This window comes from Chroicocephalus ridibundus, chromosome 2, assembly GCF_963924245.1.
Source record: "Chroicocephalus ridibundus chromosome 2, bChrRid1.1, whole genome shotgun sequence".
Lineage (NCBI taxonomy): Eukaryota > Metazoa > Chordata > Aves > Charadriiformes > Laridae > Chroicocephalus > Chroicocephalus ridibundus.
In genome coordinates, this window is record NC_086285.1 from 156940447 (window position 1) to 156961358 (window position 20912).

At 45.0% G+C, this 20912-nt stretch overlaps 1 protein-coding gene across 12 annotated transcripts in view; it reads right to left on the reverse strand.

The window, feature by feature from the left end:
- MTSS1 (MTSS I-BAR domain containing 1) overlaps window positions 1-20912 on the reverse strand; it is a 130617-nt gene that overhangs the window by 26815 nt on the left and 82890 nt on the right. For all 12 annotated transcript variants that reach the window (XM_063327521.1, XM_063327517.1, XM_063327514.1 and 9 more), the window contains 3 exons: window positions 7929-8013; window positions 6592-6683; window positions 4749-4823 (listed from right to left, as the gene is read on the reverse strand). In XM_063327521.1, coding sequence (XP_063183591.1) covers window positions 4749-4823; window positions 6592-6683; window positions 7929-8013 — 252 coding nt within the window. The remainder of the gene's footprint in view (window positions 1-4748; window positions 4824-6591; window positions 6684-7928; window positions 8014-20912) is intronic.

The following is a 20912-nucleotide window of genomic DNA, read 5'->3' on the forward strand; positions in this document are numbered from 1 at the left end:
CAGGCAGGGCGAGGGCCAAGTACGGAGAGAGTGCAAAGCACTTGAATGAGAAGGTCAGCATTTGCTTTAAGAACTGAGATGTTCCTCGGTTATAATTACGTTGAAGGACTTCATGTCTTTCAGTTAAGAGTCACGGGGTTTGCACAATCATCCTTGAAAGGAATGTAACAATATTAGAGTTTCAAAGACCAGAGTGTAACACAAAAACAGCTGCAAAGGCTCTAAAACCAAAACAGGTCATCTTCGCTAGCCGGGGGGAGGGGAAGAAAAAGCACTTTTGACAGTATTACAGTAAATAAATAGTAATGCTCTACTCTCTCAACTTCATTAAAAGTAAGAATACTTTCCAAAACTGCTGCATCCTCAAAAGTAGAGGTTGTGAGTTTGAATACTCAACATCGATGGGACACAAGATGAAATGTTGTACTGAATGTTGAGGGCGTTCTGCAGAAACTTCTATGAACGGCTTAGAGATAAAACTCAGTTTTCACATTAACACGTGTTATATTATTGAGAGTGTTACATGAAACTCCTTTTCACAAATCCACTTGGATTTAAACATTTTCCTCAAAGCTCACACACAGTTCCACATGAAGAACCTGAAAATTAAACCTACCAGTCAAGTTACAGGCAGAAGGGAAACCTGTCTAGTTAATCATTAATAGCCAAGCTGAAATATAGAAAATAAAGCCACCATGCACTCCAGATTTTACATATACATTCAGCTATATTTTAAGTTAGTCTTGACACTTTTTTTTTAAATTAAGAATCATGCATTTTGTTAACTTCCCAAAATGGTTACATGCAGAGCCACAGCTGCTGTCTCTCCTCTGAATTCAATATAGCATCAACAGCTTCTAGCAGCTATGGATCCACTTATCAGGCCTTGACTCAGCAGAAACCTAAATACGGAATTTATTTTAAATATACGCATAATTACTCTGCTGACTCAGGTTAGCTGGGCTAACTTCTGATGTCCAGTGTTTGCCTGAAAACAAAGAGCAATTCAGAAGATGTGTGCAGTTCCACGCACTGCGTTGCTTAATCTGTTCAGACAAGAGCGAAGTTTCAACAGTGGGGAGGGCAACACGTGCCGTGGGCCTGCTCCCCTTGGGAGCGAGGGGGTAAGGAAAAGGATGACACCCCCAGGGACTGCGCGGATCTGGGAGGTGCACCAGGATCCTATTTAGACTACGTATATTTGGACTTCATAGGGATTTTTTTAATTTATTTTTTTTACAGTCAAAGACAACAAAAGGAATGAAAATGATCCCCGTAAGGTCTTTTAAAATGTAAGGTCTTTTACACGCAGGCATGTCATTTTACCAGATATACTCTAGTAAACTTCCAAAAAGGACCCCTAACACCTCCTGGTTTTCTTTGGAAACCTTGGCATTTTCCCTGTTATTTCAAGCTTTGGAAACACCTTTATTGCAATTAACACACCTACTCTGCAAACATACTTTCTAATAAATGATCTTAAATGCCCGGCCTGAACTTTCAACTTGGCCGCATGGAACCAGAACAAACAGAGACCGTGCAGAAGCCGGAGAACAGGCAAACCCCAACGTATTCAGCAGCTCAGCGCCCAGGTGGGGTGCCCAACCTGCAGCCTCCTGCCAGGACAAGCCACGCAGCCCACGGGCCTCTCTCCCAAACGTCCTCCAGATGCAGGCAAGGAGCAAGGCGCTGCTACGCGTGCTGCAGCCGCGGCTACGAGAGGGAGCCCCTGCAGCCCCACGGGGCAGGGAGAGAGGACACCACTGCCGTGACGCGAATGAGAGAAGCAGAGGGTTGTATTTGAGTTCCTAGATCTGAAGCTGCCCAAAGCAGAAGAAAACCACTTTCCCATCCAGTCACAGCAGAGAAAGCTTGAAGGACGTCTTTAGTAGCATGCGCGGTGTTTAAGCAAATCCAGAGTTCAGCACACATCTCACTTGCCCGCAGGTGATCATAAGGTTAATTCAAAAATATTCTTACAAGTGCTAGGAAGGGAACGAATTGGTTGTTTTAGAGTTCCCATAGGTGAGTCAGTAACTTCACAGAAAAAACAAAGGGACAGGTCCTGCTTGAGGAAGAACAGAACAGAAGAAGTCAGTCTGAGCCACAGGGAAACAGGAGAGTCGAAGACACGGTAAGACGTTCATGCACTCAGCCACATGCCTGCCAGGACAGTTTCACCCAAGAGCTCCCCTGCCCACAGTTCAAACCTCATTTGTGACCCAAAGCAGAATCACTTCTGCAGCTTTATCATTTTATAAATAAACCCCTTCTTGATTTTTTTTTATCCCTCAGTGACAGCAAGAGCAGCACACTTCACCACATAGAACACGAAACAGATCTATCAAGGTGGGTACGTACAAAGAAGTTCTCATAACATTTGACATTGCACTCAGACCGATGCTTTATTCCTTCAAGGTAGGGATCAAAAAGGCAAAGAGGGGAAAAAGCATCTGCTACTTTTTATTCTTCTCTATTTAAGCACTGTAGATAACTTGCAAGAAGACAGGGTGAACCTGCTCCCACCGCCTGCCCACTCGTGCTGGGAACCCACAGGGCCAGCAGCTTTGGGCACTCCTTCTCACAGCCATATGAGCCTCAACACCTCACTGCATCTCTGCTCCCCAGGGGCCATGAGAACAACTCTCAGCTCCTCAAAAACATTGCAGCTCCTCCTTTCCCCTGTACTGACTACCCGGGAGCCTTCACTGCTTCTGCCTTCCCCGTACACCTGCCTCTGCGACCAGCCTGAACCCCACCTCAGTCCCAGTGGGTTTGTGCTCTGGACCCAAACACCACACGTGTGACAGCAGTTCGGAGGGACACAGCACAGAAATACAGCAGGTTCATCGACAACTCCAAAAGCATGTCATAACAGCAAAATTAATCAAGGGAATGACATCTAAAAAGAATAACAAGAAAAAAAAAAAAAGACTTCAATCATCGCACGGCTGCTATAAAAATAATAGCAAAATGAGGCCTGTTCCACTTCCTGCTCAAAGATGTTTAATGAAGACACCAGTGTGCTGACCCTCTTTACTAGCCATGGCCCACATTAAGGGAGGGAGGTATGAACCCAGAAAATCCAGAGAGAAAGTCCACTTGCTTTAACCATGGCTGACAGACACCTACGGTGGTATCTGCAGTACAAAAACAGTGGGATTTTTTTTCCAGAAGGCTTTAAGTGCTTCTCTCTCCTCTTCCCACCTTACAGAAAATGCTGCCTCCTCCTCCAAGAGTGCAGATTGATTTATTCAATATTCAGAAGCAGGATAAAAGGGAGATGGAGCCAGTCAGTGAAACAGGTTCAAAAAATGGCTCCTTCTTCCCAGATCACGGACATGCTTTTCTCAGCTCTCACCTGCCACGCATTGAGTTTGTACCACACAGAGACAAGATGCAATGAGACCAAAAAAGGGGGAAAGAAAGAAAAAGAAACAGAGGGAATATCACAGACTCTCTGAAGCTGTTGTTCTGAAGTCTGACAATTCGTCACACAACATGAGAAACATGTTTATGCATCACCCCAAAATAAAATCTTACCACAAAAAATCACGTCCCTCTAAAGATGACCATTCTGATTGAAAACACTAAACTTTTCCATGACAGACAGACACACAGGAACTACTGAGCTAAGCTCCCTCTTGCTGGCTTCCATCTCGCCCTCCCTCATCCCTCATCTAAAGTCAGCTAAAACTCAGGAGCAGTTTTCCAGTCATGTGGCTTTCCACCAGCATAATTATTGACTCACCTATTAGGAAGGACAGTTAGAGACAGCTCATCTGTTCTGGATAACACTTACATCATTTAAAAAGTTAAAGAAACTCCCCGCCCCAGCGTTTATTTCGCTTGTCCCTGGGCTCACAGTTTTCAGGCAGGAGGGGAAGCACAAGTTGCAACCTGCAGGCTGGGAGCTGCTCAACGCACGCTTCCCACCCGGCTGGGAAGAGCCCAGTGCCGGGAAAGGGAACCAGAAAGTCTGCTTCTGTACAAGCTCTGTATCTTTTTTCCAAAGCTTGGTGGGGTTTGCACGTGGCCAAGCAAAACCCTTAGTGATGGCAATGCTGCAGCAGTCAGCGATGCACGTTTCCATTACCATCATGATGAAACTCCTGTGACAAGGTGGTGGTGGGAGCGCAACAGGAGCATGAGACTCAGCTGCTAAAAGAGACAGATTGCCTTTGTGGAGAACTCCCTTTCTTTTCTTACTCATCTTTAGTTTTTTATGGTTGCCAAGTGCCCTCCCCCTGACAACAACCCATGCCACCTTCTCACATCCTGAAGAATAATGTAAGGTTTAGGAGATTAAAGGCTGTTAAAAAAAAAACAAAAAAAAAAGTAGAAGAAAGGTGGTAGAAAGGGAGAACAGTGAGAAATGTTAATAGTTAAAGAACATTTACATAATGGCTTTTTTTACATTATTCCAAAAGATTCTAGAAAATTTTACAGGTATCTGCACAAGTCATGTTACCGTGTCAACGTTCCTAACAGGAATAAGTTAGCAGCAAGCGCTCTATTTTAAAATGTGATTGACTTTGTACAAACAGTTTTAAGGCTTTTGTATAAGAACATTAGACAGCAGCTTCAGAATATGATTTAAATGACACATAGTAATTGTACCCTGGTACGTACCAGGAATACATTACAGGGGAGCGAATTTTTACAATAGAAAGTCCTATCGCTATTCAATCTTTGTCAATGAGCACAGCACAAAAGGTTTCTAACAGTACGAGTATGGAGCAAGTTACCTTTCTTTGCTTTCTTCTGTAGCTTCAGTGTATCAGACGATTTCTTTTTTATCTCTTGTCGGGCTTTTTTGTATTCTAAAAAAACACACAGTCTCTATTATCAACACGCTCGATGTTAAAATGGATGTTTTTCACAGAACAGGCTATGTTTAAAGACATTAGACTACAAATTTTAAGAGGACAGCTACTATTAATTAAAGCGTCTTAAAACTCGCATTTTGTAGTGCCTATATGTTTGGCTTAATATAACATTTTAGGGTGTGAGCACATTCACATACCAAAATCTTTCCCAAATAAACAAAGCCTTTACAGAAATAACAACTGAGAACACGGTACAAAATTAGCGTGCTTTTCATTTCAGAGACTCATCCACTCTCAGGAATGGAAAACAGAGATGACAGGTTTCTCGAAACATCTGTGCTCAAAAACAAGTATCCAGAAATGGCAAGGCAGAGAATATCCTGTGATCCCTCTCCAGCATGAGAGTCAGGCAGGGGGAGAGGACGCTAAAACTTTGCCCAAGGAAGGGTCACATTGCCAGCTCTTTCTGACGAAATGGAGCACACCGCGGTTGTCCTCATTTTCAGATGAGCTGCAAATCCCGGGAGAAGTAAAATCCCAGAACAAAATATTCCACCTCTAATCCAGGCACACTAAAGGTACCAGATATGAAAACTGATACTTTAAAAAAAAAAAAAAAAGGATAAAAGGCATGTATGCATGTATATACATATACACATACACTTTAACAAAGGAGGTCAATGTTACTACTCTTCTACAGACGGAAAAACAGAAGCAGGCTGGCGGCGGGCACAGGAACTGTACTGGGGCCAACTGCACCCCCAGCACCCAAGTCTACCCATGAAACCCTAAACTTCACTGCCACTTTAGCCAGGGTCACCCCTACCTGCAGGAACCCAGGTGATTCCTCCCTCCCGCTCGCTCCCTGCTTAACACTCTCTGGAGCACAAGGCGGAAAGTTTTTCAAGAGCTGCTGATTTAGCTGCTTCTGTTTGACCACAGTAAGAGCGGGCCAAGAAGCAAATCCTCTTTTGGAGGCCAAGCACACTCCTTCCCATCAGTTCTCACTCTCCCCAAAATAAACTGGTGACGTTGCTTCTTTCTGGCATAACAAAAGTCTTCAATTTTTGAGGGTCAGTGTCGAACTGTAACCTGCTTTCAGCACCCATGCTAGAGGGCCACCATCCCCAGCACAAGCCAAAGGCATCTACCAACATGCTCTTGCTGTGCAAGACTTTGCTGCCTCCTGCTCATTCCCCCAGGAAAGCCTCTAGGGCAGCCATCAGCAATGCAGCTCTGTGTGTCCAACGGCACAGCTTTCCCGTTCCCCAGGTGCACATTTCTGTATCGCACCAGACATAAAATAACGATGCTCAATGTTTTACAGGGCTGTGCATTCTCTGGAGAGCGCTATGGCTGAGACATCACACGCTCTTAGCGAGCTTTTAACTACCCACCAGGGCTTTGCAGGGGTACATGTGGCATGCCCAATCCTCAGCGCTATTGGAGATCATACAGTGAGAGTGGGCTAACAGCGTTAAAACCGGTCACCGCTTACCAGCCTAGAAAAACAACCCATCCCTTGGGGTCCTGCAAACTAAACCTTCAAAATGTACACGCAAGGGTTAAAAATTTGTTAAGCACTTTGGGAGGGGAGCATTTTAGAAGAGAAAAGCTGCGTCCTGGTTTGAGGCACAAACCACGACAAGTTGTTATACATATTTAAGCACGTCATTCAGTTCCCCAGTACAAACATGAAAAGAGGAAGAAAAGCTGATATTACAATCTTACTCCTATTAAAGAGTTCTTCCTCTGTAACTACCTTTTGCATGGTCTTTATCCAGTTGATTGGCCACTTTCTTCCACTCTTCCATCTGTTCTTGAAGTGGGTTTATCAGACAGTCAATTAAAGCACTAATTTTGTTGAAAAAACACAAAGAGCAATCAAATCCTGCAGATGCCCCTATTCTTATATAGAGAGCCAAGGTCAATATTGGAGTATTTTTACTTTTTGCTGCGACAGCTACCAGTGTCACAATGTAAATATCAGAACATAAAAATGTTTACGCTGGAGAAAGCAAAAGAAAGGACTGGATCAAAAAAAAAAAAAAAATCCACATCACAAGATAACCAGAATTACTGCGCAGAAGTTCAGGACAGTGAGGAACAGAATGTAAAGCAGAGAAGTGACCCAAAACAGGGCCAATGTAAACTGTTAGATCCTACTCATCTGTCACACAAAGAGCAGTTTAAATGGCTGTTCCAGAGACCAGAAAGGTTCATGCAGCCATGAAGATTATAAACTTAAATAACACATGTATATGTACAAGAAGACAGAGCAGTTGTGCAAGTGAACAACCTCCTGCCCACCGATGCGCCTCACCTCTCACCAGCGGAGTCCACGATACAGCACTAGTAATGCTCCACTCGTTAACGAGATTGGCATCAAACCATTTAAACAGCTGACTCTGGGGTAACTAGAGACTAAAGTTGTCTCCTCACAGCCAATTTCACAAATATCTTTCTTTTAAAAGGGAAGAAACATCCCAGGTCGTCAGGCAAATGGGGAAGCATCATTTTGGTCAAGTATAACCCTTAAGTCTAGTTAAAAAAAGGCACACGTGCAAACTACTACTTACTTCAGCAGTAGGTTGTTTATGTATAGCCCAGCTTACACATGAGTTAATCCTCTCCCATTACCCCTCCAGTCTAACTTTCACTGCAAAAAATGGACGAGAGAATTTGCCTTTTCCATACTGGTTTGCCGAAAGTTTCTCTCTTGGCCGCAAGCTATTTGGGCTCTCCAGTAAGCTGAGGAAGCAGCACAACACTTGCTGCTGCTTTAGAACTTAATGACTAAGCTTTAAGTCCTGAAACAAAGACTGGTCGGTCACACCAGCAGCCGCCTGCTCAGCACTGAGCAGCAGGGACCGGCAGTGGGAATTTGCAGCATTTAGAGTGATTTGAGGCGACGAGCCCAGTCCCCAGAACATGGAGTGAAATCCATGTTCACAACACTTAGTGTGCTGCCGGGGAGAAAACAACTGCTGTTCCCAGAGCTCAGCTGGAAAGCCACTGCTGATGAACAGCTTTAGGTGTGCCCCAGTAGCAAACGCAAAGACGAACCTCGAGCTCCAGGCCAGGCACGGAGCCACTCACCTTGAGAACTGACGGAGTTTGGACTCTATACTTCTGTGCCTCATACACATCCTGGTGAGCGCAGACCCAATCTCTCGGGTACCACCTGAAAAACAAAACGCGAGGGAGGTGAGACCCCTGATGAGCTTCCTGCCCGTGGCGTAGGCATGCCAGCCAGAAGGCAGGTGCCAAGTCTTCCAGAGCAACTGTAAAACAGATTCATAATAACTGTAGAATCAAACAGACTATTAATTGGGAAGACTTCAGGGTTATCTACCACCTTAGGAAGAGATTCATTCTTGTTCATCCAGAGACCAGAACTGAACAATTAAACATGATTAAAACACAGTTCTTCCCAGCAGCTTTAGGTGCCCTGAGGCCCAACTCCATGGCAGAAGAGTTAAAGAAAAGGGTCTGTGATGTCAAAAGACAAGAAGCAAAGCTGGCAAGCGAGTGCGGGCATCTACGGACAGTTTATGTCCGTATTTTGGAATTAAACCTTAGGGGATTTGATCCACTCGGCCCATCTCTAGACTCTGTAGACCCAATGCCTCGAAAGGATTTCGCTCCTCCAGAACATGTTACTAACCCTTCGTATCGCCTCAGACACCACTGCGACGTACCACCCGCCGCTGCCCCGCACGCCCCCGCCACCTCCGGCCGCCCAGATGTCTTCCTGACATCGCCAGAAGGTGGCGCTGTTTGCTCTACACCCTCACTCCTCTGACACCCGCAGGACGGCAGGAAGAATGTATTCCAAGTGTTGCCCCTCCGAAGTTTTCCTTGGAAAAAGCACACATTCCTCCACTTCCCGCTTTAAGCAGCATTGCCTACTTTGATCAGCCTATAAAATTTCAACGTAATTTCGCTTTGGTTAGCGTTAGTTTCGATAATCGCTTAGTCCCTATTTGCAAACCAAATCTACTAGTCTCAGGGTACAACCATTAACCTCGGTACAGAGCTTTTCCAGGCTGTGGGATTCTCTGGAATAGCGAAGATACCAGCTTCTATTTAAATGTCTCGTTTGATTACTAAAATAACCTTAGACTCGTAATACACAGTAAAGTATCTTCCTTAGGTTGTAAAAATGGTATTGCACAAGTAAAAATATTTTCCTAGTAGAGAAACATGAAAATTTTAATAATTTCATTTATTTTTTAAGCACGAAAACAAGTCACCATCTTCCTGCGTTCTTGCAGAATTAAATCCTGTGCCCACGAAATGGCTCTGGAACAAAGACACTGAATAACTGGAACAAATTGTGGCTATTTGGTATTTTCCATTGTTCAAAAAGATAAACAGAAAGTCCTTTGTCACTTGCCCAATTACTCATGTTTTTATAAGGAGCTTTTGAAATAATATTATTTGCTAACACTGAAGAGCTGTAGCCTCGCTGCGTACGGGGGGCTGGGAAAAGCATATGGATTCCAGCCTGGATCCGGACCCATCGCTTCCGGCGATGCTGCACTTGCACAAGCTGCGATAGACTCTGGTAACTTGAAGACCAATACAGATGATGGGGAAAGGAATAACGGAGAGAAAGCAAGTGGAGGAAGAGGACAATGTCCACAACAAAAAGCGGATCTCTGTCCCAAAACATGGGCGTTTTTCTCCGAAGCCACTGCCAAATAACAGTAAGTTGTCACAGCTTCATGCAGCACAACTCCAACGGCAGAGACGCAGAAATGCACCAAACACTTCCACAGCCATCACCAGCCCAATTCCCAATCGAGTTTAAGCAAAAGGCAGGTTTTTCAGGTTGAAAACTCACCAAAACACTGGAATATTAGGGACTGTCAATGGTTAAGTGACACTGCTTTCTTAAGCCCATTATATGAAAAAAAAAAAAAAAGTGTTTCAGAACACTAAATAGGAAATAAGGCATCATGTGTTTTGGAGACAAGGAAACAAGGGTCAGTTACTATTAATATTAAATTGCAAGGTAACACAATTTTAACTGAAAACCTAATAACCAACGTATAAATATATCCTCCCAACACACAGCACAGATGGATGGGCAAGGTCAGCAAAACAGCCATACGAAGTTAGGTCTATACATTGGTAGTTGTGCTTGTTTAAATAAACAAAACAAAACAGAATAAATAAAGCCTGGAATAAAAAGGTTATTCCACAGAAAAAAAAACCAAACCCAACTGGTTGGGGATGAGAGGGGTTACTGATTCTTCCCATCTTTTGCAACTTCATGTTATCCGTAAGTTTTTACAAGTGCATGGACGTATGAGGGATTAATTTTATTCTGTGAATAAAGACTACTCTAACAAAGCGAAGGAAAAGGGAAAAAAAACAGTTTTGAGAAGTTTTTAATGCTCCTTCTGGAAAGAAGGTGTTGCAGAAGACGGGTTCAGAAGACCACTCGGGAACTCCTGGAGCAGCAGCCCTTGCCAACCATTCGCCGAGAAAGGTGCTGCTCAGCCCTCCCTGAAGAGCACAAATCCCTCCCAAAAAGCACTTACATTATAAACTCAATTTCCCTAAAAACGAAGCGCTGGTGAAGATGATCACTCCACATGGCTACAACAAGAAAGGATTCCTGCTCCTCTGCAAAATCATAACTCGCTACAATCAATAAACTGAGTTTATTGACAAATAAACTGAGTTTACAACAAACTGAATTCAGAATAAACTGAGACTGAGTACCCTGGAAATGAGATTTCCGCAGTACCACAAAATATCAACATAGTGCTCGCAGCAAAGGCACGTCCCCTACACAGGCCCTCCAGCCGCCATCTCTGCTCCTCCTGCGATGGGACCGGTTAAGGAGTTCCCCACAGCCTCTTGCCACAAGGCTTACCATGCTGTTGGACGCAGAGAAGACCGAGCTTTGTTTTTATTCCTCAAACTTTCCCATTTGCAGACGGCTGCCGTCGCACCATGCGCCCGGCAGCTGATGGACCCACGGGGCATCCAGCGCTGAGGGGGGCAGGTGGTGGGCGACCACTGAAGAGCTGGTGTGTGCCAGCAGCTTCTGCCCCGGCAATGGGGAACCGGTCTCCGTTCAATGCATGCAGCGACAATAAAGTCACTATGCTTTTCCAATTGCTGTTTAAAAGCTAATGTTACCAGTGTCTAATTAAGTGTAGGAGAGAGAACCTTTGCAGGAGACAAGAGGCTTTTTAATTTCGGCACTCACTCAATTAGCAGAGGCAGGAACTGTGTCCAAGCGTCCCTACATACCTACCCAGGTGAGATAGCCCATGGAGGTTCAGATACATCTCCTGTAGAGTTTCTAGATGCTGAAACAGCAGCAGCAGCAGCATTTTGGAAAGGATCACCCCCTCGGATATGCCTAAACAATTTGCATTTTGGGGGTGCCTCAGCAATCCCTTGTTAAAAATCTGCCACGAGACTGAGAGAAGGACAAGACAAGCCCATCTCCTCCCACGCCTGAATCCCACTGTTCCTCCTTAATGTATTAAGTGCTCCGATAGCACCAGAGTTAAACAGAGCTTCACCTCCCTGTTCCCAGCTATATTACCTGTGAAGAATCAAAATGCTTCCTGAGAAGGCAAAAAAAAAAAAATAAATACAGACCTCTCACCACCCCTTGATAAGACAAGAGGAAAGTTGCGCCAGGGGAGGTTTAGATTGGGTATTAGGAAAAATTTTTATGCTGAAATGGTTATTAAGCATTGGAACAGGCAGCTCAGGGAAGTGGTTGAGGCACCACCCCTGGAGGTGTTTAAAAGACGGGTAGACATAGTGCCTAGAGATATGGTTTAGTGGTGGTTTTTGTCAAGTGTTCGGTTGATGGTTGGACTCGATGATCTGAAAGGTCCCTTCGAACCTAGGCCGTTCTACGATTCTATGATTCTATGATTTATTGAGTTGGAGCACCACGGCCATCACCGATGCATTCAGCAGTCCTTCCAGGAACATGTGCGGTGCAAAGCGTTTATCTCAACTGCCAGCAGGTTTCCGCAGAGGCTGGTTCCCACCAGCAGAACTGCCCTGATGCTCCTGTTTCCAAAGGGCTGGGATCAGCTGGCTTCACCAACTGGCAGAAGGGAACCATTTTGTACCACTGCAGTGGCTTGAAAACGTCCAAACATAACAAGGGGCAGTAGTTTAGATTTGCTTCGTTTACCCAATCTCAGCCAGACAGCCTCAGTGAACATGACTTATATGCTTTATATAAATTATTGTTTGATATCATAGTACTGGTTTACTCACAGAAGGAGCGGGTGGCCAACGTGCACACTCACGAACAGAAATGGACCTTACAAGCACCATCAACGTGTGTGCAAGTCCTGGCACAGGCTGTGCAGACCAGTATTCAAAATCTGGTAAGAAGTTTACTGCACTGGGCTGTGCCACAGTCATACAAAACCTCCTTCAGCCTCTATATTAATTTACGGTTTATCTTTTAAAAAAGACCAGCTCAATAAGTGACCAATTGCCCACTTACTCAAGGGCAGAGCCATGAGCCAGGCGGTCAGAAGACCAAGCGGAGATAACTCCTGCTTCAGCGCTATCAACACTCAGAGGCAAAAAGAGCACCTGAAACAGAAATGCGTCAGGAGTATGCCGAAAGCACTGCCCAGCTCCACTTCACTTACAAGCAGGTTCCTGGCAAAAAGTCATGGCATTCTCCAGTCTCTATCATTTCCTGAAGAGAAATACTGAGGCCACATTAGCAAACTTTTCATCAAGCCAAGAGTATGTTGGGTGGGTGACCTGGGCCCCATTCACTGCTCTGCAACTATGCAAGTTAAACGACTGTGCCTTGGGCTCTCAGTTTATAAAATGAGGCTGTGAATTACCTGCTTCTCTGACATACTACAATTATTCATCCATTAAGGCAAACAATGCTTGGGAACGGTGTAAAGTAATACTTCGAAACCCGAGATGAGAGCCATATTCATCAGAATTCCCACTCAGAGAAAGTGGCTTAACAAAATGCTCCTGTCAAATTTGATTAGAAAGTGGGTGATAACATCAGCCTTATTTCTCATAAGTAAAAGGCAACTCTGCAAGGCAAAACGTGCTTTCGCTCTCACCTTCCCTGCTTCTCCCTGCTCCTGCCTAAGCCTGTAGAAGACCAAAAACCTTTTTCATGTAAGATAATTAAACGAAAGCCTGTGGACCACGACACTACAATGAGTCCACTATAAAGGCATAAATTATTTTCTTTCGATGCTTGCTTGTCATTCAACATTGCAGAGAGACAACAGGGAGAGATTGTAGGAAAGAGACTCAATTGTTTTATTGGAGTCATTATGTTTGTATTTAATAATGCTCATATATCAAGGAAATGATTATTTGATGAAATGTGCAGCTGTACAACTGCACGGCCTCTGTATACTCCAAACAACCCACTACAATCACCCTCTTATCTTCCTCCTCTCGCTTCACTGTTGGGCAACCCCAGAAGGCTCAGAAGACGACTGCCTTTCAGGAAGTGCCTTTAAGGCTCCAACTTATTAACGAGCTCATCTTTATCTTCAAGGGCAGAGTCCAAATGTGCCAGCTACTTCCCTCTTTCCCAAAAGGGAGAGAATGATGAAAAATGGGTGTAATACTTTTGTAATTTCAAAGTTATCAGAAGAGGCTTCCATTCTCGAGCAAAGATTAAAGCGGGAGCGGAACAGAGGCTAGATTATTAAATACAACTCTGAGCACCGAGGCTCTGACAGGATGACTAACAGTAGGACATTTTAAGTTAATGGTCATTACTCAACCCTTATCCAAACTCGCACAGTTAGAAGAGTAAGCAGTTTCCATCTCTGATTACGCGGGGCATGGACCTTGATCTTGCAAAACTGTTTATGCGGATGCCTCCGTGAAACTCAAGGATGATGGGATCAGTGCCAGGGTGTTAGAGCAGAAAGGGAAAAAAGGAGGGCTTTTGCCTAAGAGTGACTAGCACAGGGGCTGTAAGCATTACCACTGGGACAGGAATCTGAAAATGGAGCTATGGTAGCACTTGATGTCTCAGGGTGTCAACGGCCAACGGCCTGTAGGTTGTAAAAACACATCCAGAACTGCAGACAACAGAGGGATGATGTTCAGCATCTACCAGCCAGGAAAAGAAAACAGGACACCCTTATTCCTACAGCTACTAAGAGCCTTTCTGAGCAGCGCTTGGCAAAGTCCCTGAAAGTTGCTGCTCAAAACCAGCTAAAAACCATTTTCTGAAGTATTTAAAAACAAAATATTTTAATTTAGACATCTTTCAGAGAAGACTGTATCAACAAATGCAGATTTCAAGGCCAAAGACCTAAGGATTTTAGTTTAACCAAATTTAATAAAACGACTGTGGCAGCCCATTGTCATGTACCACATCTCTGTGTTTGTCATTGCAAAGGAACAGCTTTCTTGCAATGTTCAGACGAGAGCCCTTTTGGGCAAATCACTTGGAAAACACATTCATAGAGGCCTGACATGAAGTTGTCACATTTGCTAGAGCCCCATACAGTCCAGATGATCCTGAGAAAAAAATGCAGTAGGTGGTTTATTTTCTCTTCTGCCAAAGAAACAAGCATTTGTTCACGGATGTGACTATCAGGATCTCAAACTGCATTTGCATTGATTTGAAAGGAGGAAGAAGAGTTAGGGAGAAGAGTGGCAGCTAGTTAAAGCAGTAAAGGAGCAAAAGGAACAGGAAACCTGAGCCATCCCCAGCCCACAGCCTGCCCTGGCAACCGCCAGCTTTCGGAAGTCCTTAAAACAGACCATGACCATGTTCCAGTCAATATGTTAAAGAACATTGCAAGAAAGCCCTTATGACTTCTGATTTAGCCTATTCCCCTGCTCAGCAGCATTTTTGCTTAGCCTAGCTGTTCTCCTAGCAGAGCGCTGGGCAAAATCCTCGCCCCTTGGGCATGAACACGAGCGTTGGCATTAAACAAGCAGGATCAGAATTTCGCCCATGCACACAGAGGTTACTGTACGGTCCGTCAGACACATTAAATATGGCCATGAACCAGCTGTGCTACGATCTTTAGACAAATTTGGTTTGGTCAGCCTTCAGGGCATGCTGAAAAGCTCACCTGCGGGCTTAAAGAGGGTGTCACAGACACAGGTGGCTGGAAAGGCTTTGGGAAGGTTTAAGTTATCGTAGGATGCATCGATTCAATTTTGCAGAAACTAACAAGTCTGTCATTGATTCACAAACTTGTAAGAGACGCAAAATGCATCACTGAACCATGACATCCTGTTAGAGAGCAGTAGAAGTCCAGGCAGAAGCGTTTCTCGGGAACAAAAGCCTCAAGTTCGAGCATGTTTTATCAGGACTGCAAGTTGGCTTCGTCCTCTCCCTTTCATAAGTGCTGTTGCCAGCACCGACAGCAGCGTTTTGCTTCTGGAGATTTCCTTCAAGAATTACTACCCATCCCTCCTCACAGGTGCTTCTTGCTCCTTTTTATGAACCCAGAGTTCCATATCAAAGTTTTAATGCCACAAAAATGAAGTATCACCAGAAACAGATTTGCTTAGAAGAGCAAATACCACACTCGTGTTTTCCAAGGGCCGTTATTTACATTTTATTCTTTGGAATACAAATAGTTTCATTACTGAAAACATACAGGGTCTGCTGAACATCTGTACTCGCAATGAACCTGTGCCCACTAATACCACCCATACCTTTTCCCCGTTTCTTTCCAAATTCATAGTCGCATGTATTTCTGAAAACATTCTATGAATAGCTAGGTAAACCTAACGGTCTTAATCTGAGCAGATCCAACTGCTTTGCTCCAAATGCTACACCCACTAATGGCTTAAGAAAGGCAGGCGATGTGAGTCATCAAGCTCGCTCTCCAAAAAAAAAAAAAGAGGAGCACGCTAATAAAAAGGACTCTTTATAATGCAAAGGGAATTCCTGAAGAACAGGAGGCCAAGCCCGTGCGCGGTTCTGGAGTAATCCCTCACCCGTGCAGCATCCTAGAGCTGAGCCGATGGGTACCTAAAGGCCGGCTCCATCAGCCAGGGATACTTGCCACACTGAGGACCACGTTCCACTGCGTGCTCCAGATGGTGAGAAGACGGAGATCTGGTTCAGACCTATTTAGATAGCCAGACTCATTGATCTCCATACCTTCATGAATCTGGCTCTAAATGAACACTTAATGTCAGCCCGATGTGTGAAGGCGGCAGTAACTCACGATCCTTATGTTCTTCTGAAGTACAGCTCTCTATTTTGTCTGGGCACAGCTACGAGCTGCGATGTAATCTGATTAGACGCCAGCAGTATTCAATGAGGGGAAGGGATAATACACTTACAGCAAATGGCTTGGAACACCAAGTGCAATTCCACCGCGTGCTCGGCAGCACACGCGCTGCTTATTTGAACTGGCAACTTCCACAGGAGGCTGTGAAAAGCCTACAGGTATCTCTCCTCTTTGTGTTCAGCTATCGGCCTTGAGAACACCTCTGGGCCCAAAAGTCAAAAGCTCCTTAACTCAGGTCTCCCACCCACCTGTGCTGCTGATCCCAATCCAGCTAAGGATTTCAGCTACGACCAAATGGCTCCTGCCTCCAAAGCACAAAACCAAGCACAACCGGGACAAGCAGGTGCAAAAAGCAGAAGAAAAAGATTGTGTTTTTTTTTAAATCCAAGTCAGCAGATCTTACTGAAACCCCACAGCAAGCAGATCTGCAGAATAAGGCAGTGCTATTTTTACATGCTTCCATTTCTTCCAACAGAGCATGCTTCCTTAGTGAGCGGAGGGGAAGATCATGGAGGGACAAAGGGAGGTAAAAATCATTCAAACTACCTTAAGGAATTATGAGTTCAAGACATTTTAGAGGACGTTCATTATGTTTCTGTTAATTACACAGAGATACAACATCTTCAGCCCATCAAAAGACAACGCACGCCTAAGCATTGAGCGCAGCATCTTGGTCCCTGGGTGCAAGGGAACCAAGCTGCTGCTCCAGGTATTCGGGGACATGGTTCCCTCTCGCTGGGGCAACCTCGTGCCTTTGCTCAGCATTAATGAGCTCTAACTGCAACTGGCATACATGGGGGGAATGCTGGTGGGGACGCTTCAAAAGGCAGTTCATCCTCTTTTCTGGTACTTTCTCAAGACAGCTGCTCTGTGTGCTCCAAAGGCCATTTAAAAATCGTCTCAAATATGTTTCGAAATACCCATGGTTCAACTTCATCCCCCCCAATGTATTTACTGCTCATTTCAACTCGGCTTGATAGAAGCCTAGAGATTAAAACCACACTGACTTTGCAGACTTATCCTCTAATACTCAGGAGACTCGTCAGCAGACACACAGAGAACCCGCACACCTCTTTACTCAAGTGGCAGATAACGAAAGGGTGACAAGAATCCAGGGCACTAGTGTTTACAGTTATCCAGACCGCCCCAAAGCTCATTTTGCCCAGTGCTATATATAAAGACAATTGTGCTGTTCATCAGGTAAGTTCTCAAACAGTTAATTAGTTTTGTCCTCACTGATAGGCTTTTTTTTGGCAGCATCCCACTTATTTTCAACTTCACCTTCCCCAGCCTTGCTACAATTTAATGAATTTTCACAAAGCAAAGGAGAATGTCACCGCATGGGTTTGACACCAGCTGGCTGCTTAAGCCCGCAGTATGAAGGAATTTGACACACAACACTGAACTTGGCTTAAAAAAAAAAAAAAAGTAATATTCCACCTGTTACAAAAAGTGAAATGAGGACAGTCACCTCCGAGCAGAGAAACCAGAGAACTTTGTGCTTTTGGCCACAAACGCAATAAGCACACGCTCTGAAAGACAAAACGAACTCTGAATTCATGCTTTTGAATTTAGGAAAGGGCATTTTCTCCTTCACTTGGAAGCAGCAAGCGAAGCAAGCTTCGCCCCAGAACAAGGCTGCACGCAGATGAGGTGAGACAGCTTACAAGCACAGGACCGCGCTCCCCAGATCTTTGGCTGCTTTGAATGCACAGGTTCACATGCTCCGCAGGCAAACTCCTGTTTATCCCACAAATCCTTCCAAACAGCCTACGCTGTCAGGCTGCATTTAAAGGTGCCTCCTTAAACCACGAAGCGTGCAGCGGGAGAAAAGCTTCAAGAGTTCTTTGATTCACAAAAAGAAAAAAGCACACCTTGTAGACAAGATCAAATGGAGCTGCAGAGGTGCGCGGCATTACAAACACGGCGTACAGCAAGGCACTCAGCAGCGCTGATTGGCATGCAAACCCCAAGGACGTGCTTATCTCTTTCTGTGAGGACAGAGCAACTGGATTTCTTCTTCCAAACAAGCTCCGCTAGCCTGCAGCAAACACGCCTCTGACCCCTGGAACAGCAGATGCCTGTAATTCTGCCGTACTTGCCCGCTGTGCTGCACACACATGCAATGCACACCAGGTTTGTAAGATCCGTGCAAGAAGGCTAAGTTGTAAAACATCACTCAATCACTCTTAGTAAGAACGACTGCAAGAAGCTTCAGGAAACCTGGATGTGAGTCAATGAAAAAGACTAGAAACCGAAAAGACAGAAGGAAAACAAAGATGAATTATGAACAGGACTTTGCAAATCCTGAAATTTAAGCCTTAATAGTGTCGGCAAAAGCCATCCTGTGCCCACAGAAGCTGCTTTACAGCACTGATTCTCCATCTCTTTGGCCATTCCCTCACTGCAGTACCGAACACCTTTTGGGCCTCCTCCTGTGTGACAGCCCCTAGGAGAGGAGCAGGAGGGGATTCGCACCTTACACCGCCTGCAGGACAAACCTTCAGAGCAATATTACCATTCTAGCCATGTCCTGCTCATATTACAGTCCTTAATCATCAAACCAACTGGGGTTGGGCAGTTTTAAATAAGGCTGCCATCCACATACGGAGTGCTGCTAAGGTTTTCTCAGCAGTAGCATGCAAAACTACATTAATACCCTGCTTAGGGGGTGCTCCTTCCATTGTAGGAAAGCGCATGTGCCTCCCCTCCAAATACTGGCGTAACGTGTTTGGTTAGTGGTCCTTCCCTTCAGCACCTCATGGAAAAAACAGGCAGACAAAACTGGCAGGGAGCTCAGGAGGCCGTGTGGTCGGCTCCCCCGCTAGCAGCAAGGCCAGCTTTGGGTGAGGTTCCCGGGGGTCCGTCCAGCCCAGCTTTGAGTGTCTCTAGGGGTGGAGATTCCTGGGCTCCTCTTCCAGTTGCTGACTAGTGCCACTGTGAAAATTGTTTTCCTTACCTAAACCCCAGAGTCCATCGTCCCAGCAGTTCAAATCCACACTTTTCCAAGTGCCTCCTGAGAGCCTGTGCTCCCCTGACAACTGCTTCATCCACATAACACAGTAAATACATGAAGAAAGTGTTTATTGGTCTTATTCAAGTAAAGGCTTTGATGTCAAAGGAATTCAAACATCCACCTTATGCACACAAAACAGCACTGTCACAACCCAAACTGGGAAAAAATGACATCGGTGGTATTTTCAAAATGACACAAAACCAATTAAAGTTCACCTCCACAAAGCAGCCAGCTCAAGTGATAACTGGTTCAAATGCATGCACGTACATTTACTTTTGCTGCATTTCTTAGGGTTTCTCAGAAAAATGGGTTCACGGTACTTTACCATTAAGCTGACTTTAGTACAGAAACATTCATCTGGTCATTTGACATCTCTGGTAATGCAGGAAATCCATCTAAACCTCACAGCTCCTCACACGCTCTGATGCGCCCTTGTTCTTCTAACAGACCTCATCAACCCGCACCTACACGTAACCTATTGCTATTAATTTGTCTATTAAAGACAAAGGGAAGTGTCAAAGTTGGATGGAGGATTTCTGACCTAGGCTTCAAGCACCGTAATGCACAGGACTAGCATATAAATTACAAGTTTAGAGGAAAGTGTTAAGAAAGGGTCACCTCCTATCTAGAATTTATTAACTACTCTCCCCAGAGAGCACCTTGATTTAGTACCGTGTAACCCATATTCCCGCATTTCACAGCGATATTGTTACACAAAAGGGTTCTCTTCCTTCCATCCTGCTCAGCCATGTGAAGCTGGAAGGATCAGTTCACCCAGCTCTTCTCCCAGAGACGGTCAACCTGAGGGACACGTCGCTCGGAAATTACACACACACAGACACGCACGCAGCAACAGAGAGTTCCAGGAAACCCACCTTTGTAACACTGTGCTGCACGTGCTGGGGAAGAAAAGCCTTGGATCACTCTACAGAAAGTCATCTTGCCATGTGGTCTCAAAACCAGTTTGTAACACACAGGGCCAACAGAGATGATGAGATTTTATTTCGCTAACCGAAGGGAGAGCCCCCGGGTTTTGGAAGCTTTAAGATTTGGGCTCTAGTCCCAAATCCCCAAGCGTAACCTTGACTCAAGTCCATCTGCTGCTCACCAGCGTGTTCAGCTCTGTCCTAGACTGAAAGGCTGAAATCTTGCAGGACAGTAAAAAATCCAGTCTGCAGAAAAACGATGCAGCCGCTCTGAAAAGGTGTGCGGGAAAGAGGCGGTTACTGAATTGCCCACCTTCCCCGATGGGCAGCAAAGCTTTAAGGCACTGATTTGTGAGCTGTGTTTTTCCAGACGATGGTGCGTACCCTACCACAAGTCCACAGGCAGTGCAAAGCCCAGGCTGCGATACCGCTGTGTCGAGATCGTGGCAATCAAAGGCCGTACAGAGCAAAGCATCTTCTCACCATGTACCCGTCAACGAGCCACCCCCACACGAGCTCCGCAACATCACTCCCGTGCTTATATTTAACACCTGCACTGAGAAGTAATTTATGGTTTTATTTAAGGGGAGCTTCTCAAAAGAGGTCAAAGGTGCCTCGAATTGTTTTCCCCAGAGTAAAGTGCATCTGCAAACACTTCTTGAGGAGCAGCTAACACATAGGAGTTCACGATACCGTTCTCATCTCTTGACATTCTCCTGGGCATTGCAGGGTCAACACAGGCCAAAACTTTTGCGAATTTAAAGTTGCAGTTAAAAAGAAAAACACACACACACACTTTTCACATCGTTTATAGACCAGACACAACTTGTTTCAGAAAGAAGCAATTCATTTCTCCACCTTGAACAAATACCCACCA